General features: G+C 45.5%; 1 protein-coding gene across 1 annotated transcript; it reads right to left on the bottom strand.

The window, feature by feature from the left end:
- Positions 1-4,956: 4,956 nt before the first annotated feature.
- SERPINA9 (serpin family A member 9) lies at positions 4,957-11,459 on the bottom strand (the record flags this gene model as incomplete). The annotated part of the gene is given in 5 exon segments (XM_082451960.1): positions 4,957-6,339; positions 7,819-7,910; positions 7,913-7,949; positions 9,898-10,170; positions 11,442-11,459. Coding segments are annotated over 5 exon segments (618 nt in total). The 3' UTR covers positions 4,957-6,141.
- Positions 11,460-14,845: the final 3,386 nt, after the last annotated feature.

Genomic DNA, 14,845 nt, shown 5'->3' with positions numbered 1-14,845 from the left:
GAGAATAGTTGCTAGAGAACCTCCTTTACAATAAATACTAAAGCAAGTCCTTCAGACTGAAAGGAAATGACACCAGATGGTAACTTGAATCTACAGGAAGAAATAAACAATGATAAAAATGGTAAATATGTAGGTAAATATAGAGACTCTAAATATGTTTTCTCATTATTCTCTTAACTTCTCTAAAATACATAAGACTGTGTAAAGCCATAAATACAACGTGTTGTTGCATTTATAACATATATACACACAATATATATACAATAATAGCAAAAAGGAGGAGGAGGACATGAAGCTATATTGGTCTCAAGTTTTTATATTTTACTGAAATTAATACTATTTTGAAGTAGCTTGTGATAAGTTAAGGTGTATATTGTAATCCCTAGAGCCAACAAAAAGAAAAAAATTTTCAGAGGAATTAAAGTGATACACTAAAATTTTTTATTTACCCCCAAAGAAGGCAATACAGGAGGAACAGAAAAGCAAAAAAGGCAGGAGGCTGGCAAAATGTGAGACGTAATTCAAATATATCAATAAATACATTAGATATGAATGCACTAAACGTTGCATTTAAGTGAAACAAACTGTCAGGCTGAATAAAAAAGCAAAACCCACCTATATGCTGTCTACAAGAGACACAGCTTATATTAAAAGACATAAATAGGTTAAAATGATGGGAAATGTTATTCAGGATAGTATATAGTTTGGTCAACAAAACAGGTCTAACAATAAATTGAAAAGGCAGAAATTATAAGAAGTATGGTGTCTGACTATGACACGTTTACAACAGAAAGAAATCTGAGAAAGCCATAAATATTTGGAAAACAAACAAAGCACTTCTACATAACTCATGGTTCAAAGAAAATATCACAGGGGAAAGTAAAAATATTTTAAACTGAATGAAACAAAAAAAATCAACGTTTCAGAATTTATGGAATGCAGCTAAAGCAGCTGTTAGAGGGAAAATTATAACTTTAAATACCTATATCAGAAAAGAAGGTGTCAAGATAATTAAATGGGGAGAGGATTAGTCTTTTCAACGAATGGTGCTTGGAAAATTGAGTATTCATCTGCAAAAGTAAAACCAAAAAGCTTATAGCCTTACCACTCAACAGATACCAAATTCAACTCAAATGGTCCATAGATTTAAGTTTATGTTAAAATCATTACATTTCTAGAAGAAAACAGAGGAAATTATCTTCGTGAACTTGGTTTAAGCAAAGTCTTCTTAGACCTGACACCAAAAGCATGAGTCATACAAGAATAAAAAAATTGATTAAAACTTTGGTGCTTTGGACATAATGAAAATGAAATATCTAGGCACAGACTGGGAGAAAATTTTTGCAAAACGTATATCTAATTAGGGACTTGTATCCTGAATATGCAAATAACTCTTATAACTCAATAATAAAAAGAATAACAACCCAATTTAAAAATGGGCTAAAGGGACTTCCCTGGTGGCACAGTGGTTAAGAATCCGCCTGCCAATTCAGGGGACACGGGTTCAATCCCTGGTCCGGGAAGATCCCACATGTCGCGGAGCAACTAAGCCCATGCACCACAGCTACTGAGCCTGTGCTCTAGAGCCCTAGAGCCTCAACTACTGAAGCTCGCATGTCTAGAGCCTGTGCTCCGCAACAAGAGAAGCCACTGCAATGAGAAGCCTGTGCACCACAACAAAGAGTAGCCACCGCTCGCCGCAACTAGAGAAAGCCTGCGTGCATCAATGAAGATCCAACGCAGCCAAAAATAAATACATAAATAAATTTAAAAAATAAAAAAAATAAAAAATAAAAATGGGCAAAAGACTCTACAGACATTTTACCAAGGAAGACATATGAATAGCTAATAAGCACGTGAAAATGTGTTCAGCATCATTAGTCATTAGGGAAATGCAAATTTAACACATGATGAGATAACATTACACTCCCATCAGAATAACTATTATAAAAAAGAAAATATCAATTGTTGATAAGGATGTGGAGAAACTGGAACCCTCATATTAATACATTATTGCAGGTTGGAATGTAAAATACTGATACCTGCTACAACATCAATGAAGTCTAAAAGCATTATAGTCTAGTGAAAGAGGCCAGACTCAAAAGACTATGTAAGACACAACTTATATAAGAAATCCAGAAAAGGTAAATTTTTAGAAAGAGAAAGCAGACTAGTGGTGGCCTGTAGCTGAGAATGAGTACTAGGATAGGCTGAAAATGGGCTTGAGGACATTTTTTGGTAGTTAAAATGTTCTAAAACTGGATAGAGGTGATACTGTAGAATGTTATGAATGAATGAGAAATCATTGAATTATACATGTACAATGAGTGAATTTTTCTGTATGCAAATTATGAACTCAAAGCTATTTTAAAAAATAGAAAGATGGGCAGTGGCGGCAGGCTTTGTGGGAAAGATAATGGGCTGGGGTCACATGGGCCTGAAAGTGAATACCAGAGCCCTGACTGTCGTCTGCGGGGCCACCTTGAGCAAGTTATTCATCTCTCTGAGCCTTAGCTTCCTCCTCTGTAATGGAGGAAATAGTATCTTTTTGTACCTTGTTCTGAGAGCTTGATGACTTAATGTATGTACACAGTAGGCACCCAATACATGATGCTCTCCTGGCTGACACCTGACATTCTATGGGGTTCTGAGTGCCCTGGGAGCCAGGCACTGTTCCTCCTGCCTTGGAACCCTGTCTCCACTCCTCCTCCTTCTCAGGCTAACTCAGCTCCTACCCACTCTTCAGGATTCAGCTCAGATCTCTCCTCGAGAGAGCCTTTCCTGACAGCTACCCTTCTCTCCTTCCACCTGGGCCAGGTTAGGCTCTGTGAGCTCCCATAATACTCCGTGCTCACCTCTCATCACGCTGGCTCACAAAATACTTGGATTCATTTCCTCGAGTCTGTGAAATCTTTGTTGGAACAATCTGTATGTAATTCATGATTCTCTCCTTTGTGCTGGCACACAGTAGGTGTACAAACATTCCGTAAATGAACAAATGAGTACATTATATTCCTCTGTGGGACCCTGTCTTCACAGAGAAGCCCCCATTCCCTCCCAAAGGCCATCTCTCTCTGCCCATATGAGGTGGGTCCCTTGGGGCATTTCTGAGCTAGAGGAGGTGGGGCTGCCAGCCCTCATTCTGCCTAGACCCCTGTGTACGTTGAATAGCAACAGTGGTCACCCCTGTGCCGAACGGCACCTAGTGTCACACCTGATCTGCAGTATCTCATTTAACCCTCACAACAATCGCACCAAGGCAGGTAGTATTATTACTGTTCCTATTTTAGAGCTGTGGATCCAGGCTCAGAGAGGTTCAGTAACTCACCCACAGTCACACAGCTAGCAGGGGACAAAGCTGGGATTCACACCCACGTCTACCTGACACCACAGCCGTGCTCCTAACCCAATCATCTCTTGGCCAGTCATCTCCTCTTTTGGTAGCAGATCCTGGACTAAAGGGTAGCGAGCAAACTTTCAGAGATAAGGGCTTTTAAAAATTATTTAAATGCTTCCTCTCGTCTTCAGTAATGACATGATTTATCAAGGACGGCAACATCAGCTTCCTTTCTTAAGTAAATTTTATGTAAGTTCCTTGGTACAGAGAGATTTTAATTTTTGGCTTCAACTAACAAATAAGCCCCATAGTATTTCATTTTAAAGCTGGGCCTCTGAATACATTTTCTGTGGGATCTGCTGAGCCGGGGGGAGTGAGGGTATATTAGTACCAGAGATCAGCCCCACACCGGGGAATGAAAAGGGACCCTTTGGGTTGTAGATGATCCTGAGGTCTGAGTGGGACAGAGGATGCTGGGCACACCGTGAGAGATGCTCTGGGGCACAACATTCTGCACTGCACAAATGCTTGCCTTTTCTTCTCAACTCCCAGCTGGGAAAGGAGCAAGAAAGAAACGTCTTTGTTGTTTTAAAATGTTCCTGATATGGAAACAGTAAGAACAATGACATTAATGGGTAGCCTTCACTGGACGCGGACAGTTTGCAAGGCATTGTCCTGAGGACTTTCTGTGTTGACTCACATGGCCACCCAGTGATGCAGGAGCCCTGGGTTTCCGACCGTGACTGGGAGCTGGAACTGGAGGCTTTTGAAATCCTTTTTCCTGAGCTTCGTTGTCCCTTTTGTGCCCGTGCTGTGTAACTGTCCTGCACAGGGGTGGAGCTGGGGGGGCGGTCACGGATGCCACATCCCCAGGCCCAGCTTCTGCCTGCCTCGGCACATGGGTGGCCGCCGTTCCCCAGGGAGCATTGGTACCACTTGAGGTGACTGTGCTGCACTCGGGGGGCTTTCTCAGTGCTTGTGCCCAAGTGGATGCTTTCGAGTCACATCAGTAGCTCCAGATTCTTGTCCTAAAATTTCGTGAAGGGCCGTATTGAACCATCACTTACGGTATCTCCCCCTCCTCCGCTCCGGATTGTAAATCCCACGAGGCAGGATTAGTTCCTTGCTGTAGCCTCAGCCTCAGTGCTGTGTCTGGTCCACAGAATGTGCTCAACTCACCTCAATGGCTGCACGTGGATCCACTGGGCAGGTGCCTGGGCAGGTGGAGAAGCAACACCCACCTAGAAGAGCCAGATGTTCCAATGTCCTGAGTGACCATGTTTCTATGATGCCCTTTAAAACACTCCAGCACAGACATGAGGGAGGTAGCAATTGTTTTTATTTGTTTAATAGACACCGCAGGGGGGGTTAGCGTTCAAGAGCGGTGCTGCCACGCTCTGGCTAACCAGCATCAACACTAGGCTGATCTGGACGTTGGATCAATTAGAACGTAGATCTCAGTTCCCCCACCAGGGCTCAAACCCACGCCCCTGCAGTGGAAGCATGGAGACTTAACCACTGGACCGCCAGGGAAGTCCCTGTCTCTTTCCGTGTAAAGACCTTGGAAAAGACAACATGAGGCCCCCTAGCACATCTGAGGTGGTGTGGGACACTGGTGCCCTCAGAATCTGAAAAGGAAGGAGCCAGAAAAGCCTGTCTGCAGAGGGGTTTGGGGTGGGGGAGGAGGGAGGATGATGGAGCGGTGCCTGCCTGACACCTGTGGCCCTTGCACCCTCTGCAACTCTGGTCCTGAGGAATCAGAGTAAGGCAGCCAGGCCAACGTCACTACCAACCCAGCAGGGAGGGGGACGAACGCAAGGGCTGTGTGTACGTGTGTGACAGCGTCAGAGCCAGGAAGGCAGCAGCCCTGATGATGGAAAACCATTGCACAGCCCATACCTTAACCCTTCATTTTCCGGTTTGAGAAACTCACCTGGTTTAATGCCCTCTCCCCACACACCCAGACTCCTTTCCCTAGCCAATAACACCCTACGTGGTCTGACCTCCCATTACCTCTCTGACCTTGGTTCTACCATTCCAGCCACAGGGGCATCCTGCTGTCCCTCCAATGCACCTGCTCGCCCCGGACTCAGCCTTTGTGCTCACAGAAACACCCCTCGCCATCTCGTTTCCTTCAAACCATCCTATTCCATACCTTCACAGCACTGATCGTAACCTGCAACAGCCACGTTTATTTATAGGTTTGGTTTTACAGTTGCGGTGGTGGCCGTCTGTTGCCCCCATGAAGGCCCAATTGGCCAGGGACTTGTCTGTCTGGTTGACTCCTAGCACATAGTAGGTGCTCAATAAGTTTTTGTTGAATGAATGGATGCATGAGTTCATGCAGCCCCTGAGATGTCACATATTAACAACCCAGCCACTGCCAGTTAGCGAGCTGGACCATCTTCAGGTGAAGACCCTGGAGGCGTGTGGGAACACTGTTGCTGGCTGAATTCACATTTTGGGTTTATTGAACCAATTATTGTAATTCTGCAATAAAGGTGACTGACCTATATGTCACCCTTCCCAGGGGCTCCGAGGACTGGAAATACACCAACCCAGAATTGTTCCGTGACGCTAGTCACCTGGGAGAATTTGTGGAAAAGAAACTGGAGGCTGATGGGCTTTGGCTTGTGCCTGGGATCTCTGCTGCCTTTGATGACTGAGTTGAATGCGGCTCTGCCGGGGTCAGGTGGAACCTTAGAACAGAAGGCGGCACGCCTCCACATCAGGGGCGTCAGGCGGCGTGGGTGATCATTTTCTGTGCGTGTCAGTGTGTCTTCAGATGACAGGGCTTTTTCCACCTAGAACTTAGTGGGGTTCCCAAATTTCCCAAGGAGGAGCATGATCTGTGTGGCTTTGTTTATAATCAGCAGCATGAAGGACCTATTGAAACAGATGGTGGAGTAAGAAGGGCCGTGGACTGGACTGAGTTTGGTGACGGTGGCTGCCGCAGCCTGGGTCCCCTCCTCTCTGACGTCCAGCACAGCCTCGTGAGCCACCTGCCAAGGGAAAACAAACAGCAGCAGCTCGCATGCGGACACCTTCATTTCCTGAGTTTTGGTGTTTCGTCTAGGAACGGGGACACCCCCTGAGAGGCTCCAAGGTGATACCTGGCATTAGGTTTGCTCAACTAACTACAGCTCTTGTGGTTACTGGTCAGTTGGCCCTTAAGCACGGAGTTAAAATGAGTCCCAGTTCTGCCACTTACTGTTGCAGAACTTACTTATTTGGGTGCTGTGTGCTTCAATTTTCATTTCTGTAAAAGGGTGATCATAACTGCATGCCTCCCACAAGTTTATCCAGTGAGTTAAAGAGCCTACAAAGCAAGTGCTCATGAACTTGCTAGCAATTGTAATTGCTACAGTTGTTGCACAGGAGACCTAGGTTAGGGATTACTAAATGGTGGATCCCTGCTTGGTCTTCTAGGGAAGTAATTAATGAACTCCCAAACTGCAGGGGGCTGGAGAACTACCGACAATTACAATCATTGTTTTTCTTTTTCTTTCTTTAATTTTAATTTTAGTCACTGTTTTTCATATGTGCAGAAAAGCATCTCATGGGAAAGGTTCACTGTGGTCATCATGTTCCAGTGGGACCTCTCTGCATTCTTTCCCTGAACACCAGTGATGAAAGATCCCCTTCTGTGGCCCAGGACCACTTCTGACCATTATAATCTGTTATAAAAATAGATTTTTAGGTTGGGGATCAGAAACTCATATGTGGACAGGGGTTGGGCAGGTAACCCCCATGAGATGATGGGATGTCTTGTAAGAGCAGGGGGCACATGGGGAACCTGGAGGGCTCCCTTGGGCTGACTGTTTGGGCTCACTGTTGCCATGTGGGAATTGGGCTTGGCACATAGTAAATGCTCAATAAAGAGAATCAGAATCTAAATTTTTAGGTCCAGTATGTTACATTTTAGAACTCAGCTCCCTTTCCTCCCTTCTTCCCTCCTTCCCTCCTTCTTTTCTTTCCTTCCTTCCTCCCTCCCTCCCTCTCTTTTTTTCTTTTTCTTCCTCCCTTTCTTCTTCTCCTTCTTCCTTTCTTTTGACTGCAGACCAAACACAAGACATCTACAGGGTACTCATGGCCTATGAGCAGCCACATTATGACCTTGGTGTGAGCACCTAGGCTTTAGGGAGGTGAGGTCAAACGCCAGGGGACATCTACTCATCTGCAGTGGGTTTGGGGCAGCAGAGCTGCCTGCCAAGTAGAGGTCTGATTCTCAGAGCACTGTAGTTGGACCTTAGGAACATTTATTTGAAGAGGGATAAAAGGTGCCTGTGTATCAGTGGTATGACGGCCATAAAGCCACAGGCCTGGCAGCCGTGAGATCCAGCCCTCCTGTTACAGAGAAGTCACTCTGCCTCTTGGGGCCTCTGGCTGCTAATCAGCGAGAGGAGGGTGCCCCGCAAGCCAGTCTCTACAGGCCCTTCTGACTCACGCCTTCATGCAAATACGCTAATCAACCAACTCACTTTGGAAACTTGAAGGAAGTCTTTCTTTGTGATTCCAGAAAAGTCAGCATTTTTGTCAAGGGCATCCCAGATGCCCATCTTTGGGAGGATATTTCCAGGTTATAGGAAATGGAAAATTTTGGAATGAACACCTCTAAGCACCTGTGGAAAAGAAGAAAAACAAGATGTGATCACGAGCCCATGGTGACCATTCTAGGTGACATTTCAGGAGACTCCGCTCTTCCTCCAGGCACTGGTTGCTGCTAGAGGGATCAATACGTCCCAGACCACCAACCCAGCTTGCTCTGGAAGTAAGCCTCCTGGATGAGCAAGTCCAGCTTTGGAGATATACGAGATGAAAAATGGGCCCCCTAATGAAGTAGGGGGCAGAGCTGAGAAGCGGGACAAGCAAAGGTGACTATAGCAGAGGCCCAGGGGAGGCACTGGGCAGCGATGGAAGTGTGTCTGCCATCCCTGGCCCAGAGTGTGCCTCTCACCACCCTTCCCGAGACAAACCTTGCTAATCCCTGAGAGCAGCAAAGTCCAGTAGAACTTTCTGTAAAGTTAGAAATATTCTCCACCTGTGCTGTTCAATATGGTAGTCACTAGCCAGCCCCATGTGCCTATTAAGCAACTTAAACGTGGATAGTGCCAAGAAGTAAATTTAAAATTTTACTTAATTTTAAGTAATTTAAATTTAGATTATAACATGTGGCTGGTGGCTCCTATATTGAACAGCATAGGCCTAGAGTTTGGTCCACTTTTTTCTTTCTCTGCGATGGTTTTTTCTGAACCAAGAGTGAATAGCTCACGTTTATTGAGCATTTATTATGTGCCAGGCATTGTCCCAGACACATTCATCAACGTTATCTCCATTTTAAAGATGGTAAATCTTAGTTTTAGTGCTTTTCCCAAGGCCATGTACTCAGTCACAGAAGTGAAAGCACAAAAGTGTTGGATGAACACTTAAATTCCTCATTGGGGGACTTCTTGGGACATCTAGCACAATGGACAGCTCTCACGCCCCTGTTACTGTCTCCTGCACTGGCTTGGCCATCTCCACCTTCTTCCTGCTCTGTCTGCTGCTCTTTAGAGACCCTCCCCCACCCCAGTCTCCGTGCTGCTTCCCCTTTCTCTATCCATCCCTGGTTGCAGTCTGAGAAAATAAGGAAGCTCTGAAACATCCTACAGTGTCCCTTGATCCCCACTTTGCCTTTGTGAGTGCTGTCTCCTTTACCAAAATGCCCTTCCCAAGCCCCTATGTCCTTTCCATACCTGTGGCTCAAATGTGCCACCTCACTGAGGCCTTCCCTCAATCCCAGCTTCAGCTGTGATCTCTCTTTGCTCAGAAGTGCCTCAGAACTCTGCCCACCCATTGACCTGTGTCTTTCTTGAATTACAGTTATCCCTAAAACTATCTTTTCTCTCCTCCTAGACTACGAGCACCTGGGAGTGATGCTAATGCTGCCAAGAAAATATTGCTAAGAGACTGTGCATAAGACTTTGACATGCCTTTTTATCTTATGATTAACATCCTTTTGATACTCTCCATAATAACTACAGAACTAGTAAGAATATTACTACTGACTAACATTTATTGAACACTTACCATCCCTCAGACATTCTTCTAAGTGCTTTAAAAATAGTAACTTATTCTATCCTTTCAACAACCTGTGAGTTTGATAATATTATTATCCTCATTTTATAGGTGAATAGCAATGTTTTGTGTGTGTGTGTTTATGCAATAATTCTACAGAATTCAATATCAAATTGACTGATACAGTGAGCTCTGCTAGCACAGAATAGCTACCGTGACATAATACTTTTGCAGTGATCTATTAGCTACATGACCTGGGGCAATTCACTTCTCCTTTTGGAGCCTCTATTTCCTTATCTGTGAAGGGGGGTGGTAACACTTCTCATCTGTCAGGTATTCGTGAAGTTCAAGGGAGAACATGTCTGCAGTCCCAAGCTCACTGTCCAGCATGTAGTTGGTGCTCAATTTGCAGGAGTGATTATTCAACAGCTGTTATCATGACCTTTTCCTCATCCTTGGGTGTGCACCATCACCTGCCTCAGGCCACAGCAAATTGGCATACATACCCACCTCTTCTGGAGTGAGCGGCTCCACTTCCTCAGTGTCCTGGCTGACAAGGCGTGTTCCAGCTGCCTCATCTTGCCCTCACCAGGGAGGACAAAGAAGGCCACAGTGTCTCTGCTGTAGCCCATCTGCAGCACAGAGGAGTTCAGCTCTGCATCCACCCCAAAAGCAAATTGTTCCACCTGGTGCATCATTGGAACACGTACAGTGGTCCTCTTGCTCACCAGGAACGGGAAGCTTTTACTTGTATATGCAGGGTTAAAGGGCTTCTCCTACTTGGCTAGCACAAAGAGAGAAGAGACGTCTTTATGTCAAAGTACAATTAGTGAGGTGAAGACAGCAAGAATGGTGAAGTAAGGACCTCTGAAAACTCTTTCCTCCATAAAAACAATGAGAAAACTGCCAACAGTGGTCAGAATTAACTTTTTTAGAACTCTGGAAATTAACCAAATGCTTTCAGAAAATCAGGGAACAATTTATTAAAGAAAAACAACTAAATCTTGGTAAGAACAGTGAGTTTTTGTGGTATTTTAACTTGTCCTATTTCCATTCTCCACTTCCCAGCTCTTTTGTAGCCTGAAAAAATAATGGCCTGAATTTGCAGTGAGATATAGCAGCCTGGCAGTCACTGAAGGGAAAAAATAGGGCTGGAATCCTAGAACAAAGTGAGAGGACTGACACTAGCCAACTTCAATACATACTATAAAGCTGCAGTAATCAAGACAGTGTGTTATTGATAAAAGAACAGACAAATAGATCAATGGAACAGAATAGGGAGCCCCCAGATTGACCCACATAAATACAGTCAACTGATCTTTGACAAAGGAGCAAAGGTAATACAATGGAGCAAAAAGTCTTTTCGACAAATGGTGTTGGAACAACAGACATCGATATGCAAAAAAAAAAAAAAAAAAAGAATCTAGACATAGACACAGACATTATACCCTTCACAAACCCAAAGGGCTCCTTACTTGACAGCCTGGGGTCCACGTCCACAGGCCTCAAGAGGCAGGTCCTTATGCTCTTGGGGGAAAAGCTCCAGGAAAAAAGCTCATTCTGTCGGCTCATAAAATCCAACCTCCTGGGACTTCCCTGGAGGTCCAGTGGTTAAGACTTGGCACTTCCACTGCAGGGGGCGTGTGTTTGATCCCTGGTCAGGGAACTAAGATCCCACATGCCTCACAGTGCAGCCAAAAAAGCAAAAAATCCAACCTCCTTCCCCGCTTGGCCTCTCTCCTCCCAAACTCCTGTCCACCCGAGGCCACTCCTTCTCTCTCCCAGCCCCACGAAGACCCTCGCCCCTCTCTCTGTGGTGACGACTGTGGCCTGGAGGTATGTGTGCGTCCTGCTGGGGGTGACAGGGACACTCCGTCCTCTCTGTGCTCGCCCCATCTGGGGTCCTCCTTCCCAGACCCCACTGCCTTCATCTCACCCTCCACCGGCTCACACCCCCTCAGTCCCTCACAGTCTTCCAGCCCCGGTCACTAACCACACTGCAGACAGCCTGAGCTTCCCCCAGATACAAATTTCGGGGGTCACCCACCTGCTCAGATCTCTCCATGGCTCCCCACCAACCTGGGGAGGGATGCCCAACTCCTGGCATTCAAGGTCCTTCTCCGTTGTACCCCAACTTACCTGCCGCCCCAGCTTTATCCTGGAGCACACAGCTGGTCCTGTTTCCTGGAAAGCTGGTCCCATTTCCCTTAGTCCACACACCCTCTCCTGTCTTCGTTTGCCTCCTTATCTAGCTTGGCTGTCGAAGAGCTTCATTTCATTCCCAAACCCTATGCTCCCCGGGGCCACTGTGTCTGTGACACTCACTTTTGGTGAGTCCCCAAACCTGGAATGAGCCACGTCTCTGCTCTTTCTCTGCCAGTGCTGCGGGGAAGGAGGCTCAGCAAGGCAGGCTGGTCCACTGTGAATTCCCAACCAGCCACCTCTATCTGCCTGGCAACAGAGCTCTTATCAACCCACTCGCGCACGGACTTTGGGGAATCTCTCAACCTTTTCCTTTTCCTTGGGATGGACTCCTCACCCTGCCACAAACGCATGTACCCACGCATGCGTGCACACACATACACACACCAGACAGCCTTGCCTCCTACCTCCCATTAAAGAGAGACCCTCAGAAAAGGAACTGCCTCCCCTCCCCCATCAGACATACCCCTGCTTTCCCCAGCACTCCTCCCCTCCCCCATTACTTCTAAGGTCCACCTCCCTCTCCAAACTCTAGAAACCTTCCTTTATCTCCATCGCAGGACCCTTATACCGCTCTCTTCTGTGTTTAAACACTACTCAACTGGATTCTTGCCACTGTCTTTTTAAAATAATTAATTAATTATCTTTTATTGAAGTATAGTTAATTTACAACTAAACTTGAGTTAGTTTCAGGTGTACAGCAAAGTGATTCAGTTATACATACATATTTATCTATTCTTTTCCCTTACAGGTTATTACAAGATATTGAGTATAGTTCCTGTGCTATACAGTAGGTCCTTGCTGGTTATCTATTTTATGTATGGTAGTGTGTATATGTTAATCCCAAACTCTTGATTTATCCCCCCCTTTCCCCTTTGGTACTCATAAGTTTGTTTTTATTTATTTAGAAATACGTTCAAGTCTTGTCCATTAAGACAAACCATCACCAGCACCAACACATTCCCTTCTAGTTATTGCTCTATCTCCATCCTCCCCATCACGGCCCAAATCTGAAAGAGCTGTGTATTCATGGACTCACCTTCCACTCACCCCCTGGCCCACTCTAGCCTGGCTTCTGGGTCCACAGAACCAGGACCAGCCCATGAACATATCTAAGTTCTCATCTCACCTGACTTCTCAGGAGCCTCTGACACTGGAGACCACACTCAGCCCTTAAGCACTCCCTCCCCTTGGCTCTGGGACACCGCGTTCTCCTAGATTTATCCTATCTCTCTGCTCCTCCTCCTTGTCTCCTCTGCTGGTTCCTCTTCTCCTCCCAGTCCTCACGTGTTGGCGAGCCCGCCAGCATCTGTACTTGGCTGTGTTGCCCTCTTCACTTCAATCTCTCCTTTCTCTCCAGCTGACCTCATCACGCCCACGGTTTCATTACTAAGAGATGCAAATCATTCATTACTTTCAAGCTCCAGCCCAGACCTTTCTTCTGAACTTCGTGTATTTAACCACCTACTTGATATCACCTTCTGATGTCGCAAATGAACCTTGAGCTCAATGTGACCCAAATGGGACTGAGACTCTTTCCCAAGCACCATCTCCCAACCAAAGTTACAACCGAAACTTCCTTTCAACATCTCCATCCACGGCACCACCACTCACCTAGTTATTCAAACCTAGGACTCATCCTTGCGCCTCCTTCTTCCTCATTCCCCTCGTCAACGTATCACTTACGTAGTTTAAATGTTCCAACAGCCTCCTATTTCCCAGAGTGGGCACTGATCTTTAATCTAACCCACAGACCCTGTGCTCTGCTGGCCCCTCTAACTTCATCACACATCTCAAAGCCAATGCTCAGTCTGCTATGTCCAGCCATTCTGCCCATTTTCATGATCCTCACAGGTGATGCTTGTTGGACCTACTCCTAGAGTGTTACCCACACTCCCCTCACTGACCTTCCCCCTAATTAATTCATATTCATTGTTTAGATCTTAGCTCATGTTGCTTCCTCAAGAAAGATCTCTTTGACTACCCAGATAAGAAAACTTCCTCCTATTAAATGTTTTCATAGCACCTTTAACCTCTTAGTGAAATACCTATCATTGTCATAATTTTGCTTTTATTTGTGTGGCTGAAAATTTAATGAATCAGGGAAGTTGTCTATATTGTTCTCCCTGTACAGCACTGTTTGGCCAATAATAAGTGCTCAATAATTGAAATAAAATTAAATGAGCACTTTATCTCTGAGGGGTGATACTGACTGGAAACAAGCAAAAGAGACTTTTTTAGGGTCTTAATTAGGATGATCATTCCACAGGTATATACGTATATAAAATTTGAATTGACTTACACTTCTGGCCAAGATAAGCCTGACATTGGACTTGCAGTTAGAAAACTGGACAAAATATATGAAACAATTGAGACACAAAAAATATGAAACAATTCAGACACTGAACAGCAGGTAGAGAAGGGAAACAAATGAGGTAAGTCCTATGATTGTTTCAATTTTCTGCCTATTGTCACTTTCTGTACACAGGGAGGGGAGCCCAAGGAGAACATGGTAGGTTTGCTTAGAAGACAGGCATCAGAGTTTGGGAAAGCTGAAGAAGCTACAATTTGTGCAGCAAAAATGTACATTAGCTTAAATCCAAAGCTAAGTGCTCAGCTCTGCATGCACAAAGTGAAATTCCACAAAGTTGGTCAAAAATAAAAACAAACAAACAAAAACACCCTGCTGTTAAGATGTAAGAAGAACAATTCCTAGGATTCACGTAGCATGGGGAGATATTTAGGTTATAACCAGCCAGAGTGAAGAGACCTCATGGAACACCTGGGGCATTCAGTAGAGACCCTGGAAGTTTTGCATCTTGACATTAGGCTAAACTAACTTTGGTTTAAAGATGCTCTAGGCACCCTAACAAAATCTGAAAATATGCATTGACAGAATAAAGCAGTTTTGTAGGTAATTTAGTTCACTGTCAAAACCAATGTCAACACACCATAGAGGAAGACAACAAAACCCAGATCAAAAAATTGTAATGGGGCTTCCCTGGTGGCACAGTGGTTGAGAGTCTGCCTGCCAGTGCAGGGGACACGGGTTCGAGCCCTGGTCTGGGAAGATCCCACGTGCGGCGGAGTAACTGGGCCCGTGAGCCACAATTACTGAGCCTGCGCGTCTGGAGCCTGTGCTCCGCAACAAGAGAGGCCGCGATAATGAGAGGCCCGCGCACCGCGATGAAGAGAGGCCCCCATTTGCTGCAACTAGAGAGAGCCCTCGCACAGAAACGAAAGACCCAA

This window comes from Balaenoptera physalus (assembly GCF_965194825.1).
Source record: "Balaenoptera physalus genome assembly, chromosome: 2".
NCBI lineage: Eukaryota > Metazoa > Chordata > Mammalia > Artiodactyla > Balaenopteridae > Balaenoptera > Balaenoptera physalus.
Note: the sequence above shows the minus strand (reverse complement) of the source record. Positions and strands in the feature narration are given on the sequence as shown.